Here is a 20,301-nt window from a genome sequence, read left to right on the forward strand (position 1 = left end):
TCAATTTTCCTTAGAAACTTTACGATTTTAAACTTTCTTAGAAACGCATTATGAAGAAGTTATGATCATAAGACAAATTTCGGGAAACCCATGAGCACTCCTCAAAACAAACAGGCTCGCCGTGAAAACAAATTATTCACCAAAATATAAACACGCCTCAGCACTGAACCAGATAAGCGGACACTTGACGTTCTATTGAAATACCGATGTTTATCTATAGCTTTCTTGAAGCGGGGGAGTGGAGTAGTTCAAGATGATTTGGTGGGGTCGCCGGCGCCAATTTCGATCGAGTGGGCTGTAAACATCAGTGTTTTCGCGGGCGTCAAGAGCGGACGACGCCGAAGCGCTCCCATCGCGAAAACCGAACCGACAAAATACACGATCTTCGAGAAACGCTCCGGCGGAGAACAATTCCGAAATTCAAATTTAAATTTAAATACTTCAGAATGTTTTCCGCATTGTTATTGTTCGTTGTCTTTTCTTATTCGAACGCGAATTTTATCGTTGAAGAAGAATGCTTGAATTACACAGTTTATCCTATACAATACGAACTGACAATCATACCTTATATTTACAAAGACAATTCCTATTACCACGGCGATATAACGATCACTGTTATTGCGAACGCCAATGTAAGGGAGATCGAGTTAGACGCGAAGGATTTAGACATCCAGAGCGGTTCCATCAAGGTCTTGGACGGAAGCACTGCCCTGGTGAATGGAGCACGTCCGTATGAGTACGATAAGGCTAATGGGAAGCTGTTCATTCACTTGCGGGAGCCTTTGAAGATGTACAATCAAAATAACAGACAGTTTTACTATATAAAAATGTCTTTTAATAAATACATCAAAGAAGATAGCGCCGGTTTGTTCTTGGTCAACTATTATGAGGACGATGTGAAGAATGCCAAGTGAGTATGTTATTAACTTACACTTGGACAAACAGTACATTGGGTTTTTAATTTATTATTATTATATATCACATATTTTCCATTATGTATACATTTATGTACTTTAAAACCTGTATGTATGAAGAAAACACTTGTAAATGTTAATGTCATTGTTCATAAAATTTGCCTCGATTATGTAAGAAAAAAAAATAAAATTCACAATGGAAAGTTATTATTAATTATTTCTTAATTAAGAAGACCCTGGGCAGTTATGTTTCCCTCAGTAAAGGCCCGTCGGCAGAAATGGACCAAACGGTTAAATTTCTATTTAATTGACATCTAAACAACGTTTTACAGAAATTATCTAATAACTCTCAAAAATTTACCGGCAAAAGTTATAATTTGCATAAACAGCAATGCGTTTTGGTTTGAAGGCTGAGGCAGCCGTTGTACTGTAAAACTGAGACTTAGAACTCATGCCTCAAGGTGGAATGGAAGTTCGGAATTTACGGCTCCAGTAACCACTTAACGTCAGGAGGACCGTGAGGTCGTCCAAGCAATAAACAAATATTACTGCTATTTAAAACAGATTTAGCGTTTTCATTATTTATTTATACTATATTTTTTTGGAACCACACCTTTTGTGATCTATTCCGCACAGCATATTTAAGCGAGAGTGCGAGAAACATTATTTGAGGTGATGCCGTCGTCTCCACTTTCCCATTAAATAACTCGAGACCAGATCAAAGAAGGTTCCAACTACCTGATACCACAGTGCGTTTCCAGGGATCACTGGAATAAACTTCGCTTGGTGTTCCTTCCTTGGTGTCGTTTTGCAAACGAGGTTGGAGAAAAGTCCTCAACGTGAAGCAATAGCTTAGTGTCGTCCCAGTCGTTGTTTTTCACGACCCGACGGTGACTACTATCAAATGAGTTGTATGCTCGTCTACTGTCGAAGTGAATGAAAAAGAGCTTGTTATAATAAGATACATATTAAAATATAATTTCGAAGTAGCTATTAATAATAATAATGATATTTATTCAAGCCTCTTAAAATGCAAACACGTACAAGAATTCTTAACACTAGTATAATAATATACATGGCTTTTTTATGAGGTATACAATAAAAAAATTATCTGACTTTTATGCTAGGAAAACCTGTGTTACAAAAGTCAGTGTCACTATTATTTCATTGGTCAAAATTAATTTTAATGATACACTTCGCATTGCAGTAGATTTGCATTGATAGGGGCCGCTGTTCCAACTCCATACAAATTTGAGTTAACTTTTACGCTATCGAGAATGTTTAAAAACTCGCACTAAGCACACAGGTCGTCGTGTCACCTTGTGAGAGGTCTACCGACGCTGCGTCTTCCAGCGTGCGGTTACCACTCGATAACTTTTTGGGTACAGCGGCCACCTGCTTTGCGAGCATTATGCTACTGTCACTTCAATCACATAATCCTCCGAGTTATGTCGGTTACTATGACCCCCTGCTAATATCGTCAGTCCTGATTCGAGCCCAGAGAAAAACTAATTATTTATAACTTATTTTATTTATTGTTCTCGTTTATTGAATTTTTTATTTCTTAGGTGGTAGATGAGCTCATGGCCCACCTCATGTTAAGTGGTCACCGAAGCCCATAAACATCTACAATGTAAATACCATCACCGTAAATTGAGAGAAGAATTCTAAGGTCTCAGTCTCAGAAGTCGTCGTGGTCTAACGGATAAGACGTCCGGTGGATTCGCGTTGAGCGCGATGCACCGGTGTTCGAATCTCAGCCGGGTACCATTTTTTCTAATGAAATACGTACTAAACAAATGTTCACGATTGACTTCCACGGTGAAGGAATAACATCGTGTAGTAAAAATGAAACCCGCAAAATTATAATTTGCGTAATTACTGGTGGTAGGACCTCTTGTGAGTCCGCGCGGGTGGGTACCACCACCCTGCCTATTTCTGCCGTGAAGCAGTAATGCGTTTCGGTTTGAAGGGTGGGGCAGCCGTTGTAACTAAATTTGAGACCTTAGAACTCATATCTCAAGGTGGGTGGCGCATTTACGTTGTGGATGTCTATAGGGCTCCAGTAACCACTTAACATCAGGTCGGCTGTGAGCTCGTCCACCCATCTAAGCAATAAAAAAAAGTTTTTATAGTCCCAAGGGCTGCCCCACCCTTGAAACCGAAACAAATTACTGCTTCACGGCAAAAACAGGCAGGGTGGTGATACCCTCTCGTCCGAACTCACAAGACGTCCCACCACCATTAATAAATAATAAACAATGACTGTTTCACTAAACCACATTTAATATGTTTCTCTGTTAAATTGTGTCTCATATAAATTCACAGGAAAATTAGCCGCAAGGCTATCGCGGTATTATGTCACCTTTCTTCACATCACATATATATACATCATGGATGTTCTCATTAATTACTCAATTAATTAATAATAGTTATTGTGTAACTCAAGCTTTTCCTTATTGGTATTGGAAGTAGTGATCCAGACTATTCCGTCACCGCCTGCAGGTTTACCTTTGTCGCAGTTATGATATCTATGAGATATTAGATTCTCGGGATCTTGTATTTTTAGCACTTACACGATAATGTTTTGGAAATTTTCTGCATGTTGTAAAGAAAAAGTCCTGAACAAATCCTTCGAAAAGAACAAATCCTGTTGAATCTGAATCTTCTTCTGATTCTGATTGCTGAATCTTCTAAGTGGTACAAGTGAATTTCGCAGGGCCGCATTTAAGGATATAGAGTCAACCAGGGCTAAAACTCGACTTAAAAAAATTGTTCCTAATCCGGCCCTGGCATTTCGAATAAGGGATGAAATTCAAATTAGCCTATGAATATCCTACTTGAATAAAAACTTTTTGGTTTTGATTTTGAGTTACATTTGTCGACATATGACGGGAATAAGGTCGGATATTTCATAAACTAAATTGCTTCTATACACCAACCTAATACAATACACGTTAATAACTATTACTTTTTTTGAGTTCAGAATATTATTCTTAGATCGATTATACAACTGAAATCATTCTCTGTCATGGGGATTTTTATTACGACAATATAACGTAGGAGATTTGCGCCAAAACGTATAGTCAGTTACACAGAAACATTTTAAAACGTTATTAGCGAATGAAGGTTGCTTGTACCACACAGTTTTTAGTGTTTTAAGCGTTTTGATGTTTCTCAGAAACGGTACTACGCAAATTTAGCTGTCTCCCTTTAAACATTAGGTCTAAGTATTATGTGAGGAATGGCCATGGCTGCTTTATCCATTCAATATTCAAGAAAACTTTCAAAAAAATTGGTGAAACGGTGGAACTAAATCAGTGGGAATCACACGACGCCCTGGCAATATTATATAATAAACAATAATATACTTTTATCTCTGATGGGCCTGAATATGCTAATTATTAGTAATTTAAGTCATCTAGTACTGATTATTAATCTTTACAAACCATAGGAGATATTTGATTACTCTAGTGGAATTTGGCCCATTTGATGTAATTCGGTCTCCACAGCGTGAATGCCATTTTAAGAATGAGGTTGAAATCTCAAACTTTATTGTACAAACCAGACCTGGTGAATATTTCGTATCAAAATTGACAGGGTAATCATTGCATGGTCACTATATCCCACTCTACAAATAAAATTCTGTAATACCGAAAAGTTTTCACAAAAATTCTTCCACGCTGTGTCGTCCCGTATAGAAGAATACTACATTGCAATTACAATGTTTAACGATTAATTATATCCATAGTTCTATTTAAATACACAATACGGACGTTTTCCAATATAGAAGCGGTCGGCCTTCTCTCCCACACTCAGAGACAACCAAACACGCATGGGTGTTACGAGTTTATTGCGGTTTTAAATCTTTAATCTCTTATGGGGATTATGTTTCTTGATTATATTTGCCACTTAGTTTGCACTTGCTTTAAATTTGTGATATCAAAATGATGAACTGAATTTTTACTAAATAAATATCTGAGCTATTTATTACCTGCCAAAATCTTAGGACTTCACTTAGGCATAGTCGCATCATGAATATGAATATGAGACAGATCTATTAGGCTCATGAGTACATTACTTAGAGTGTGTAAAGCTGTCTAAACTCTTTTATTTATATTCGTAATTACAGAAGTAAGACAGACGGAATGCTAATAAGAGTCAACGACGTGGCACGATGACTCCCTTATTGTGAACATCATCAATTGCACTCCCAACCTGGTTCACAAGGCAGCCAACAGCATTGATCTGTACACGTCCTTGTGAAAGCACCCCATCCACATTCATTGTATTTTAAAGCCGCTGGTAGCAACAACTAAAGTGCAAGTCACTGTACCCATCCAACTCGCCAAAGATTTCCACAGGAAACTTAGTCTATACAATAATCTTTCTTCCTAACAGGTCACCTTTCCAATCCAGTGGTAGACTTAGTCGACAAACTCTGTTGGTTTTTAAGAAACTCTTACCTCCTGGATGAGCCACAAGGCCGTTGGGCTAAAATCAATACTTCCATACCAAGAGAATTAAAATCTTATAATATGTCCTTTCATTATTTAGGACAAACATTCCATATTAAGTGTTTTAGACGACAAAAGAGCGTGGTTAATTAACCAAATAAAAGGTCACGCTTCGCAGGATATCCTTAATGGTTACGGTCGAGCTGCAGTCATTGTTTGCTTAATGGCCGACGATCGTAAATATATAAAACCTAGTATATGTATAGAGGTAAAGATTTTTTTCTGGAAACAGAAATTCTTGAAAATCTATATAATACGTGATCCAACGGATTTTTAGGCTTCTACTTTTCCTTATTGCACAAAGTCGTGGTTATTGGAACTGATACAGTAAGCAAATTGAATGTCGCCTTCAACTTAAGACATAAATTCGAAGTCTCAATGGTCAATCTTCCAAATCAGAAAGATTTTTGATCAGAAACAGACGATACCCGTGTAGGCTCACCACACGCTAATAACAATACTAATTGATAAATTTTGCGTTAGTTTTGACTTAGACTTTAAGAAATAACCTGTAGGAAATAACTAATTCAAGACTTTGTCGTTAAAACAGCAACCTTGGGCTTAATCCTTCTGTCTCACATCTTGAGGTTTACGTAGGACAACGCTATCTACCCTCGGCCTTTCACCCCCCTTCCCCTGAATCCTGTTACAATGATGATTGAATGTTAGGGAAACGTTTGAATGACCAACATATGGTACTGGTGCCAGGACCTCTTGTGCGTTCGCATGGGTAGGAACCACCACCCCGCCTATTTCTATCGTGAAGCAGTAATGCGTTTCGGTTTGAAGGGTGCGGCTGCCGTTGTAACTATACTGAGACCTTAGAACTTATATCTCAAGGTGGATGGCGCATTTACGTTGTAGATGTCTATGGGCTCCAGTAACCACTTAACATCAGGTGGACTGTGAGCTCGTTCTAATCTAAGCAATAAAAAGAAGTATAGTTTATGTTTGCTTGTCGTAGTAGGAACATAAAAATGCAAATGCTTTTTTATCGTATTGCCTTTCAAGGTAACTATCATTATTACCTCAATTTAGCAAAACGAGACATTCCGCAACGCACTAGCTTTGTTCATTGGAACGTGAACGATAAATTAACATGTTGATTAGACACATTGCTAGATGTTTTTCTATCTTCACGCCTACACAGGAAGTTACGAGACAAGCAGTACAATAAATATGCTAAAACGTGTGAATTAATAAGGAGTGCGTTGTGTGTGATTTGCGCATGATTAACTGCTCCATTTGTTTTTTGTTCGCCTATGAACACGCAGCGACATCTACGGGTCGCGAAAGGAAAATCGTGAATCGCGGTTACAAAAATAATAATTCATTGAATCATAAAAAAATGGTCTACCAATTTGATTGTGTGATTATTTGGAACATTTAGTACTTCGAGTTCAGAAGGTGCCATGTCCAATTACTTTTCCAAACAATCAATTTCCTACCATGGGTTCAAGAGCATTCAATGACGTCGTAACATCATATGCGTGTTTTTAAATTTAGTTCTTAAGGATATAGCCGTAATTTATATACAATAGGAATATCGATGATAATATATCTCATCACGTCTGCTGGCGACATTGACATGTCTCTGTGCTCCAATAAGCATAGCCAGGGCCGGATTTAAACTTAATGCCGCTCCTGGGCACCGGATAAAAATCCGCCCTAGTAGTGGAATTTTACCTAAACTGATAGTTGATATATTTTATTTTTCAAAATTAAAATAACTAATTAATTGCGGAAGCTTGCTCATATGTCATATATTCCAATAACATAAATAAATATTTGTTTTTTTTTTTTAATTATAAATTTTGATTATAGGTAACTCATAATTATATTGTCACCCTTAATAAAAAAAAAACGAATTAAATTTCTTTAATTACAGTAAATAGAAAAATTGATTATCTATATATTAATACGTGAAGCAAAAACTTTGTATCCTTTTTTATAAAAATTGCGCGGACGGAGGAGTATGAAATTTTGCACACTTATAGAGAATATAGAGAAGAAGTGCACAATGCTAATACTTTTTAAAAATAATGCATAAAAGATACATTAAATTAATAAAGAAAGCATTACAGACGCACTACATACCATGTATTTGACGCACACACGCATGCATACTATTTTTTGTCAAACTTTTGTTCTTGACTTCTGTGGTCAAATTGAGAATGCATTAAATATTGTTTGTCTTTATTAATATTTTTTATAGTGTAGCCTTGGTGAAATTTGTGATTGTAGAAGTATAAAATACAATCTTTGTGTACAAACTTACGATTCTAATTAATTATAGTCGAATTTCGACTACTGCGGGATCTCTAGTTATTTTAAATCTCCAAGTAAATAAATTGATTAAATCATTTTGATTATAAATTTTTACCAAAAGTGCCAAAATTGTAATTCACAAATAATGGATGGATTGAATTTCTTGAATTATCAATTAAAAAGAAAATTATTAATTATTAGAATTAATTAATTATATTGAGCAATCTTGATAAGAGTAAAAAAAAAATTTTACTTTCAAAATTTGGCCGCCCTAAAAAACTTGCCGCTCTGGGCACTTGCCCCGACTGCCCATAGTGTAAATCCACCACTGAGCATAGCTTATCGACGCTAAAAAGATAGTCTCAAAATTATAACACATATTTTTTTTCCAGGTCTTTATACGCAACCAGGCTGTCTCCGAATAAGGCTAAATTCATGTTCCCATGCTTCCATAACCCTCGCTTCGAAGCGGTCTTCAAATTCAAGGTGTACATACTTTCCGATCACCCAGGAATGCAGTATACTAATAGCAGCTTGGTGATCGCTGAGGAAATGAAGAGAGTCAGGTATGGAAGTGGTTACTAATGTATTATTTTCAACTACCATAATAATATGTATAACGTAGCATATCGCGAAACTGGTTCTAATTATTTCAAATACTAAATTAAAGGAAATAGAAAATTGTTTGCTTTCCACAACTTTGCTGGGCACTTTTTGTTCGTACAGTCGCGGTCTTACTAACAGCGTTTATTAAAAGTTTGAATCACATTTTACAATGTTGGAGTTTCTCAATCTGATTCCCCGAGAACAATTTTTAAGTATTTTTCTAATGAGTTTTTATCGAAAACATTCGGTACCGTTTCGAGGGCTTAATATTATATATTGGTATTTCCAAACATTGACACCCATCTTAACGTTTCTTAATTAGTCAACAAATATTTTATATTTGTGTTTTATAACTAATAATGAAAAAGCAAAAACACAAACAAAAGGTTCAATACAAAATTTAAGATGTTTAATTAATTAAATTAATTTAATTTTAATTAAGCAATTTTCCGTGACATTCCTTGATGGGAAGATTTATCTGCCTCTAGAATGATAATACTGCCTTTTATACTTTTGTCAGAATATTCCATCCTAACAAGCTTAAGTTATTAGAGCCTCTAAATTTATAACGACGAATTAAGTTTCTACAGCTCCATTAATATATTTTTATAAATTTAGATCCTCTAATAACTCAATTTTATAATCAAACTTAATAAGTTAATGAGGGAATATTCTGAATAAAGTGTTTCTATAGCTTAAATAGACAGGTAATTTAAGTGATGGAAAGTAGTTAAAGCCGCCTGTATTAATACTAAAGATTCAGCCAGATATCGCTGCCTATGAGAATAGCAATTTTAATACGCTTTTATTAGCTTCAGACGTATATGTATGTTTGTAACGGAATCTTTGAACATTATTTTGACTTCCTTCAAAACCTCGGATTAACTCGTATTAAGGACCGATGACAAATCAATATTAAAAAAAAAAAAAAAATCAACTAAAAACTGAAAAATAAATAATAGTTTAAAAAACTAACAAATTACGCTTTTATGGAAAATCAAACTAAAAAATAGAAAATAAATTTTAATAACTTTGAATTAAAAAAGTATAAGAAAAAAATTATTTATTTTAAAAAAGCGTGATTATTGAAATTTATTTTCTATGTTTTAGTTTGATTTTCCTTAAAAGCGTATTTTGTTATTATAGTTTTTTTAAACTATTATTTATTATTCTTCGACATGCTTAGTGCGAAGTCAGTCCGCTGTCAGAATGACCGCAGCCACGGTTGCAATCTTAACAGGGCGATGTCACCTTTTATGGATACAGGGAACTGTGTCAATTATTGTAGTGTGATTTCGCAACCACTGTCTGTCTGTATGTACCTCGTACCTATACGAAACGTTAATGCGAGTTTTTCGAATGTAATTACGTTTATTGTGTAGAAAAAGAGAACGGCCCTCCAATTTTGGCAATGATGTCGTAGTAAAAATTTTATTTGAATTTGGGTTATAGTTTTTTTTTTCTTACGGGTTTATGTCAGAGAAGTCCATAGCTTATTTTGCGCCATTGGAGCTTAAAGTAAATATGGCAACCCTGAAACATAAAGTCGCATTGATATAACGACTGTCATTCTCTTCAAGCTGTGCTATGCGATGATGCACTGGCTTTCTAGGCTCGCCGTATGCTCGATGATAAAACGTAGTCTTTGGAATAAAAACGGAATAAAAATAAAACTATTTTAGTATTAATTTCTTCTCAATTAACCTTAAGAGAAAATACTGTTTCCGATTTAATGTTGTTCAATTTCAAAAAAGTAGGCTTTACTGCCTTAGTCAATCTTTACGATTCACATATCACGGCACTGTTTGTTTTTATAAACATCGAATAAAGTTTTGTTTTGTTCTCAAAAATTCGTAGTATTCTAATTTTCATTAATTTTTAACTTATTTATGTACTTCTGTACTAAAAAAGTAAGCAGCTTCTGTACTAAAAAAGCAGTCTGTGATCCCCTAACGGTCAAATGAAGGACTCGTACGTGTACCAGCCTACCGGACGCAACGCGCTGTTCAATTTTGTTCATTGTGATTTCTCGATAAAATATACGCCTTTTTCTTGTTTCCTAGATTTTATTGCTGAACCACCTCAATAATCAACAAATTCAAAACATTTTTTTTTGTAATTTATTTAAAAGTACTTCCAATTTTTTATACTTGACTAAACCCACGGATTTTTTAAAAGATAAAAGATAGTCCTAATAATTATTATGTTTAATCTATAGGTAGGTACTATATATTTTCTAATCATTGATGAGTTAATAATATTTGTATGAATGGAAAATAATTTCACAAAACTATATCCAGATATTTTTTTACAGCTCTAAAGACTATACGATCATCGAATACATTCCATCACCTCAAGTAGCATTGCACCAAGTCGGGTTTCACTATTCCCAATTCACCAACAAATCGGTCAAAGGCAAAAATAATGATACCCTTATTATCTGGGCACCAGGGGATAAATTGTATTGCTATGATTACATACAACGCTTTGGAATATCCATGATCGATCTCATGCATCAGTATGAGGGTACCAAGAGACCTATAACTGCGGGGAGTATCAATTTAGTTGCAGTTCCAACTAATTTACAAGGATATGAGATTGGCAGTTGGAATCTACTGACTAATGGGTGAGTTTTCTTCTGTTAAATTTATACTAATCCATGAATATTGTAACATAACCATGATAATCAAACCGGTAATTAATCATACCATACTTGGAATTGTTGATGTCAAAGGCAGATGAATGTAACAGAGCTTAATGGTAAGATAATAAGGCTGTCTGTGGACATTGTCAAAGATAAGGGTCCAGACTTACCTAGTTTAAAGTTTCTTTGCCTGTTAGAACATACTCTGACAATCATGTTTTTTTTTATGGCGCATTGTCAGAAATACTATGTAAGGCATCGAATATTATTCTCCATAATTACTTTATTAATATTCAAGAAAGTTTTTCAAGGCGAAGGACCAACATCGTGTATTAAAATCAAATAATCAAATCTTGTAATCTTGCGAAGTTTTTGCTAATTGTTAGCTTACACAGATCCCTACCATCTTCACGTCTGAGTTTCCGCAGTCAAGTTAGCAGAGGAATTTGTTACATCTATGGGTCCCTGTACTTGCTTAAACACCACGAGATTCATGATTTTCGCATGTGGATGAAGAAAGACTATAAAAATTATTTGTTAGATTTGATAAAGCATATTATAGTAAGCACATTAAAAAGTATTCTAAAACGAAATAAATCTTTCCGTGGCCTTGCTAATTCAAAGATATCGTAATTCGCACTTCGCACACGTTTCAATGTATATTTAACAAAAAACGCATGACCTATCACTAATTTTGCGCACAGACAACGCGAAGGTCAGTTGATGTATAATTTCAGCCAACTGCTATACGAACCATGAATATTTAAATTAGTAATGAGAAAAAATTCGTTGAAAATTATTTCACGTCAGTTATTGTTTGAGCTAAAAATGTAGAAACAAATTTACTGCCAAATCGTTTTTGCATTGTCATTGCTAATGTGCAGATTCTATTAGATCCTTGCATGTGTCTTTTCTGAACAAAAACAACTTCCGGTATTCTTTAGAATTCTGTGTTCCAAAAGAACAGAATTCTTCAGCGTTATTCTCCCGAATAATTTAATCATTGAATTGCAAACGTTTGGTTCGCTTCAGAATACTTATTCTGTGCTCATTTTCAGATTTACAAGCATTTACAAGAGCCTATAGGAGCACAAATCTTTTTTTTTTCAACACCTTATTCCACTAGGTGGGATCGGCACAGAGATTTTCTCTATCCATTCTCTTCTATCAGCCGTCATCTCAACACTCACTCCTCTCTCTCTCTCATATCGTCATTGACACACTCCATCCATGTCTTTTTCGGTCAACCGCTTCCTCCTATGCTCCTATGGGAGCAACAAATACCGCTGCTAAACAGTTTGGCTGTAGATAATAATATAGACATGACAATGGTACAGATCTGTGGGAGTCACAGTATGAAAGCAAAGCAGTTGCATTATACAATTTTATAGCATATAAGTTTGGAAGAATATTTTAATTTAAGTGTAAAAATTCAATTACATTATATTTGTTCAAAAGTTTAAGGTAACGACTTCTTTAATTAAACCTTTTGAGATTTAGATAGAATTCTCAACTTTAGAATTAACTAAGGTAGATAAAAAGGTGTTAAGGCTTAGTTGATTGATAGTTATTTTAATAGTCTGGATAAATTTGTGTGGAATTTCGTCATGAAGACCTAAATATTCTCTTTCAATTATATTAGAAAAGTTCTTGAAATATTGCTCCAAAAGCGATATTAATACTATGTATGTATATAAAGACTGAGAGTCTTAGAGAGTAATTATTTCATTTTTACTGTCTTTTTTTTTAAGTGCTAACCGCATAGCAAACCTGGTGTATATAACAAGTATCCAGCAAATAGAAGTGATGCGGTTCGAATTAGCCCAGCAGTTGTGCAGGATTTGGCTTGGTAATCCTGGTGAAGAGAACCGCACCAGGTGGAAGGAGGAATGGCTGAAGGAAGGAATGGCCACTTACTATGCTTCTTATTTTCTGGCTCAGGTTTGTTTTTGTGAATTCATAATGTCTATAGTGAACTTTGTACTGATCCGAATTAATTTCTCAGCCCACTAAGTTTATCACCAGATCTTCTAAGTGGGTCGCGATTCCGATCTGGTATTAGTCTAAGAGGCTATTCCAGCTACGCGCGGACGGGTAGGTGAGCTTACGGGCTCAACCTGAGAGAATTTACTAACCTAGTAAGAGCAGTGCTTTGCGGAATCGCGATCCACTGAGAGAATTCAGCGAAAAATTCAGTGTATGGTATTGTAGAACGCTTCTGCTATTCTTTTTTTTTTTTTGATTGAATGATTACTGGTGGCCCGGAGGCCTTTCCAGTTTCCAGAGCGCCACCGAAGGAGACCTAACAGCTCAAGAACAGCTGCTTCGCGAATGAATCTACTACTGGATCGGACTCGCGACCCGCTGAGAAGATCCGGCGAGAAACTCAGCGAGCTGATTCATGGGTTAGGTTGCACATCGAACTCTTTGTCGAGTTCGACGAGTACGGTTACCGGGGTATCTAAACCTGCTCCTAGTGCTAGAGCTGAAGGCGTCTAATGCAAAGGTTATTGGATCTGATGGATCCGTAAGGACGTGTATAGGGCGTCGACGGTGACTGGCTCCTGCGTGATCAGGATTCGGGGAGTAGCCAGCGGCGGCAACGATAAGGCGATTATCATGACGCATAGTCTTATCGAAGTACCGTTCCGACGCTGACTTCATGTATTTCTGGATTAATTCGAGGCCGAGGTCGTCGTGTAGGTCAAAGTTCCTTACGAACCACAGAGCTCCGATGGCTAACCTGCAAAAGCGAGATGTCACCTTGTTCCGAAGGGACATTTTACTCCGCTTACAGATCATGGGGTAGAGTCTACCGAGAATAAACGCGGCACGGTCACGGACTGATTTCCGATTTCGGATCCTGGCCCAGGGTATGGGTTGTCTAAAGAGAGTAATGGGGGGTGGTCTGCTATTCTACTAATTGAACGACTACATCTAAGTAGAAGTGGGCAGGATAGCCATCTAGCTGAATCAGCTCAATAGTATTCCCTATCACCAGAAAATGTCATTTGGCGGCCGCAGTATACTCATTATCATCATCATTCTTTCCTATTATCCTCTGCTGGAGTGTAGGACTCGAATCAAATCCTTCCATTTACATCGGTCTGGGACAGTCTGTTCTAGCTTCTCCCACGTCATGCCCAAGACACCTAGCTTCTGCTCCACCGAGCGACGCCATCTTGTTCTGGGGCGGCCTCTCTTCCTTTTAATTCCGCAGTATACTCATTGCTTAAAAAAAATTGTTTATCTATTTAGAAAACATCAGAGCGCTATCCAAAAAGACTACAACCATTAGGTATATACGGATTGTCCATGAAACACAAAGCCATGGAAATCGACTGGCCCAGAAGTACTCCAGCATTGGAAGTTTTCAATGACACATTGGCCATAGAAATACCAGCTAGATACAAGGATTTGGTCACTATGAAAACTGGAACGCTTTTCTGGATGTTAGAAAATTGGATTGGACCAGAGAAATTTCATAATGCCTTAATCAAATACATTAATTCGAGGTACGTTGTTTTCAATTTTTAAACAAAACTTTATTAATACCCGTCGTACCCGTCCGCTTCGCTGGCCATTTAAAATTAACATTATTATTCTCACCACCACAAAAATTCTCATGAGTACCGCCTCCCCCAACTGGTGTAAGGAGTCCAATACACATATAAATATTAGCCTATCCATTAAGTACATGTATTTTCTACATGGATACCACGTTTCAAGTCAATCGGATGCATGGTTCAGTAGTTATACTGGAACATCCGTAAAAACCATTACAACATATAAGATTTTAAATTTTCACCGTCTTTCGTCTTCGTCGTCGTTCTTAATAGCTTTATAATTTATAAATCTAGAAATAATTGGATATTGAAAAGAATGTGATAATTAACAAAGCCAAAAAAAGTGTTAAATATTATTATTAAAAAAAAGCAACGCTACATGAAATTAATGTCATATTTGAAAAATTTACTGTGATTGCTAGGAAGCCGTTCTATTAATATATGAACAACTAAAGGTTTTTTTACTTCTATTTAAACGTTGTTTTTTATTGCTTAGATGGGTGGATAGGCTCACAGCCCACCCGGTGTTCAGTGGTTACTAGAGCCCATAGACATCTAAAACGTAAATGCGCCACCCACCTTGAGATATAAGGTCTCTGTATAGTTAGTTACAACAGCTGCCCCGCTCTTCAAACCGAAACGCATTACTGCTTCACAGCAGAAATAAGCGGGGTGGTGGTACCTACCCGTGCGGACTCACAAGAGGTCTTACCACCAGTAATTACGCAAATTATAATTTTGCGGGTTATGATTTTTACACAATGTCATTCCTTCACCGTGGAAGTCAATCGTGAACAATTGTTGAGTACGTATTTCATTAGAAAAATTGGTACCCGCCTGCGGAATTCGTACACCGTTGCTTCGCTAGATATGAATACACCGGACGTTAATTTTCAGAAGAGGCAAGTACATATCCCTTCAAGATTTCCTGACGACGTTGGACCACGAGACGGTGGAATGCTCGTATCAGCTCTTCAACGGTTCCACGTCATCCAGGATACTCAGGTCTTGGTTCAGTCAGGCTGGATACCCTGTTATTAATGTGAAAGTTCTCAGAGACCGGACGCCAAACGTTGTTCAACTGAATCAAGTGAGTTTTTTTTTCTTGCCACAACACATTCAGATACATTTCATGATGCATGCTCATATCTATTTAATAATCGCATTAAATAATGTATTGTAATTTATTAATATTTTATTTGCATAATATTAATACTACTTATTCCATAGGTGTCGCACAAAGGACTGCTATGTCATAATAATTGAATATTCGGTCCACAACTGACATATTACACTGTGACGTTATCTTATTTTCCTTACCTATACATTTATCTTTACATATTTGTAACCTCTATATGATTTATGACATAAATGATGTTATAATATGTTATACAGGTAACATAAATGGTATTTTGAATATTGAAACATTAGAAGAAGAAACATTAGAAATATTAAAACATTTTTGAATATTTAAATATATGAAACATAAAAACTGGTGGAGCAATAACTTTAAAATTTGTTTCTCTTTATAGAGCAACCCAGTTTGGGCTATAGTTTTACTGGGCTAAACTTCATTTTAATGTGAATAAAAAAATAAATTATATATTTATTAAAACTTGGTCTATAAATGTAGATTATAAATATTGGATTTAAGTGTCTATTGAATTTCATCATTCGCATCTCTGGCTTAATTAGGTTGCGAAATTTGTTAATTATTCTTTCAGAGGAGATTCGGCTTCACGAATGAACACGCTAAATATTATTTTAATGTGAATAACATAATACCTACATTATATATTTTTTTAAACTTGGTCTATAAATGTAGATTTTAAATATTGTACTGGATTTAAGTGTCTATTGAATTTCATCATTCGCATCTCTGGCTTAATCGTAGTTGAAAATTTGTTAATTATTCTTTCAGAGGAGATTCAGCTTCACAAATGAACACCACCGAGAGTTGGAGTACCTCATTCCCATTTCCTACACGATCCAGAACAGCAAGAACTGTTTCAATTGCTACAGGCCTCGTTTCGTTATTGGAAGTCAACCGTACACATTCATCGAAAACTTGGATGGGGGCTGGATTATCCTAAACAGCAATGGCTCAGGTAACTCAGTGATAAGATTAAGGCATTTGTGTTTGTGCACCACACTGATTTGATCACAAATGAATTTTAACGAGGTCAAAGGTATATTTAGAAGGTAGAATTGTAAACTCTGTCCAATATAGGTCAGTTATATTGCGTCAATGCTCCAAAGGCAACGAGCAGACTTACGTAGAGCCAGGTGTTGTTAAGTGATTACCGGAACTAATAAACATCAAACGTGATTGACCTCAAACAGCTTGAGTTATGAGGTCTCAATCATGTATAAAGGATTTTCTTACATTTTCATTTCATATTGTTTTGGGAGTGGTTTGTGAATACGTGTTAGTTGCGTATTTCATGACAATAATTGGTATCTGCTTGTAGGGTTTGAAAACTAGTAATAATAATCGTAATAATTGTATCAATAAGTGTATGTTGGGTGTCTTACCTATTATCCAACCAATAGTAAGCAAGGTAAGTCTTCTTAAGGTAGCGTCAGAGTGCTACTTCGACAAAGCGTCACGACACGATAACCCTTTTATCGTGGCCGTCGCTAATTACATATCTGACTCAGGCAACGGGACAACGCAAAGCCGCCGTTTCTTACCTACAACATGTTTTGTCGGATTCCCCGGATCTACTCTCGGTACTTTTAGGGCCTTCAAGCACCGGTCACCGTGTTTGTTGAATTCGTCAATTACGACTACGAGTTCGGTGAGTGAACTAGCCCATATATACATACCACTGAGTTTCTCGCCGGATCTTCTCAGTAGGTCGCGATTCCGATTCGGCTGTAGATTCTGCGAAGCAAGCAAGTTCTCTCAGGTTGAGCCCGTAATTTCACATATCCGTTCGTGCGAAGCTAGAATAACCCTTTAAGCTACCTGCGAATAGGTAGGAAAAAAATATCAGCCACAGATACAATTGGGACAACATCGTTCGAAGCATGACGTAATTTCATTCGAAACAGATACGTCACGGACCTTGAACTAAAAAGTCGAGGAAACAACGCTTCCCGCCTCGTTATTTGCGTAGGGAAGTGATTCATTTAAAACACACGATGAGATGAAGCTGCTCCCAAAATATACGTTTACCTTTAATTATGTAAGTTTCTAAATGACTCACAGAAGATGATCTTGAAATTCAAAATGGATAATACGTTTTTTTTGTTTTTTTTATTGCCTTTGTAGGCAGACGAGAATACGGCCCGCCTGATGGTAAGTGGTCACCGTCGCTCATGGACGTCAGCAATGCCAGGGGCAGAGCCAAGCCGCTGCCTACGAATACGTTAATTGTGTTCGTATATATTTAGTTCATAATAACGCGTGTAAGTAAAGTTTTCAAGATGGGTAATGGGTAATGGATCAATGGCTTCGATAACCGTCTAACATTGATAAGGTGAGAACTCGTTTACTCATCAGAGCAAAGAATGATAGGAAGACCTGCTTAAAGAGAATAAGGTTAACTAAAGATAAAAATATAAAATTAGAGATGCAGTTGTAATTTTTTTATATTCGCCAATACCAAGTATATGCAATATTGAAATTAATGTAAATCAATGAAATTGCTATTTAAAATTTTGAAAATAAAACTTAGAATAATAATAAAATTTTAACAAAAATATATTCTTTTTTAAATTGATTTTCAACGGCTGGTTCTCTAATAGAACAACATTAGTAGCAATTACGAAAGAAATCGATCATGGCAAATATTTTTACGATTGACTATTATTCACCAACATTTGTACGCTCCGTGTGTAGTGCTCTCATAAACAATTTTAATCGCAAAATGAAGTAATGGACTTAAAATCGGAATGTAATCGCGAATGTCTGAGTCCTTGGCCGAATGTTCAATGTGAGCGATCTATTTTTGTGAAGCCAAAGTCAGTTCGTAACGTAAACAGAACGATACATTACCGAGAAATTATTCCATTTTTTCTCTCTTATTGTTCAGTAGGAAAATAGCCATAGAAACAGTCTCTTAAGTAAAACCCAAAAAGAAATATAGTGGGGCGTGTAAGTTCCCAACTGTAGGGGCACGATTACTGATGTATTTTAGAATAATACTATCGTAAATGGTAATCATGTTTTTGGAAGGACGATATTATATTATTTAATGCAATTAAATATATAAAAACATAGCTTAAGTTCAAAGTCATATTTACTACATACTACACTAACTACTACTACTACATACTACACAAACATTCAACATACGACAGATACTAAGCATAAATTTGTCCAATATTTTTTGGTAAGGTAAGGCGGCACTGTTGTGATGTCATATTGATTATGGAGTCGATGGAGAGGCATTTAAATTTAAAAAATAGTATTATCTCATAATATAACACAGCGTTGCAACCAGAGATGCAATAAAATAAACAAATGGACAGCATATGATGTAAAAATTCATCAGGTACATACAGGACTCATTCTGAAATTTTGGATCAAAGGTGCTCAACCGATCTCAATCAAATTAAAATTGACCGATTTGGAATCGAATGTCAACGATAAAATACAAATCATTATTATCGTTATAATCATTATTAATTATGTACCTGTGAAACTATTTACGTTCCATCGAGAACCTTTTTCTTAATTGTTTAAAGACTCAATTATGAAAATATTAAACATTTAGTGGCAATTTCCAATAAAGAATCGGGAATTGATCACACATGATTATCTGGCCCTAAAATAGGATTCTCTGTACCGTGGAATCCAGCAACTAATACAAACTTATGTATAGTGATATAAACAAATGTATGGGTAATAAAAACACCCAGCCTAAGAGCAAATAAACCTATTAGTTAGACGAATGTCGTTAATTAGTGTTCATAAATGATTTCGCAATTCATTTTGTTCTTTTAAATTGTAAGTATGTAGATACAAAATAATACTATGATTTAATTCCAGGTTACTATCGCGTGAATTATGACTCTGACAGTTGGTTGCTGATTGCCAAGACTCTTATTGAAGATCATCAATCTATTGAAGAAATGACTAGATCTCAAGTAAGTGTACGAACACCAGATTGATTTGCCGAATTTGGCTACTATTTAGAACGTCTCATTTTTATAATCTAGTGCTGGTACCAGGGTATGCGAGGGACAGAGGGGGGAGCTAAAATTGTTTTTCAACATACAACATAACATAAACAATACCAAACAAAAATAATTAACACAGGTTAAATGTTGAATGAATAATCGAGTTATCAAACAAATGATGTAGGACAGGTCAGTGTGTCAACTGCAGATCACGATGTTTCATAATAATGTTATCTAAAATTCATAATCTAAAACAATCAGATTATGTTTTTGCAATTGAAGAATTACAAAAACAAAGTTTAGTTTAGTTACAATTCTTCCAAATGACTTTACGCATGACACATTACGCAGGTACAAATAACTCTTTTTTATTGCTAAAATCAATGAGGTCACTTGAGCTGAGCCGCCACGTAAACATTCTGTCACCAGTATTTACGAAAAATAATAATTTTTACGGCTTTAATTTTTATTACACGATGCTATTCCTTCACCGCGAAAGTCAATCGTGAACATTTGTCAAGTCCGTATTTCATCAGAAAATTTGGTATCTTTCTGCGAGATTCGAACACCGGCACTGTCGCATCGCTTGATACGAATGCATTGGGCGTCTGAACTCGTAGGCCACGACGACTTCATGGGAGCCTCACTGTCGCGTG

The 20,301-nt window shown here is 35.9% G+C and overlaps 1 protein-coding gene across 1 annotated transcript in view; it reads left to right on the forward strand.

The window, feature by feature from the left end:
* Positions 1-291: 291 nt before the first annotated feature.
* Positions 292-20,301, forward strand: part of LOC114247392 (glutamyl aminopeptidase) — a 30,991-nt gene continuing 10,981 nt past the window's right edge. The window contains exons 1-8 of the mRNA XM_028180348.2: positions 292-910; positions 8,092-8,265; positions 10,620-10,931; positions 12,701-12,890; positions 14,208-14,464; positions 15,413-15,605; positions 16,437-16,623; positions 19,515-19,612. Of these exons, the coding sequence (XP_028036149.2) occupies positions 447-910; positions 8,092-8,265; positions 10,620-10,931; positions 12,701-12,890; positions 14,208-14,464; positions 15,413-15,605; positions 16,437-16,623; positions 19,515-19,612 (1,875 nt within the window). The 5' untranslated portion in view covers positions 292-446. The remainder of the gene's footprint in view (positions 911-8,091; positions 8,266-10,619; positions 10,932-12,700; positions 12,891-14,207; positions 14,465-15,412; positions 15,606-16,436; positions 16,624-19,514; positions 19,613-20,301) is intronic.

Source organism: Bombyx mandarina, chromosome 09, assembly GCF_030267445.1.
Source record: "Bombyx mandarina strain Sakado chromosome 09, ASM3026744v2".
Taxonomy (NCBI): Eukaryota; Metazoa; Arthropoda; class Insecta; order Lepidoptera; family Bombycidae; genus Bombyx; species Bombyx mandarina.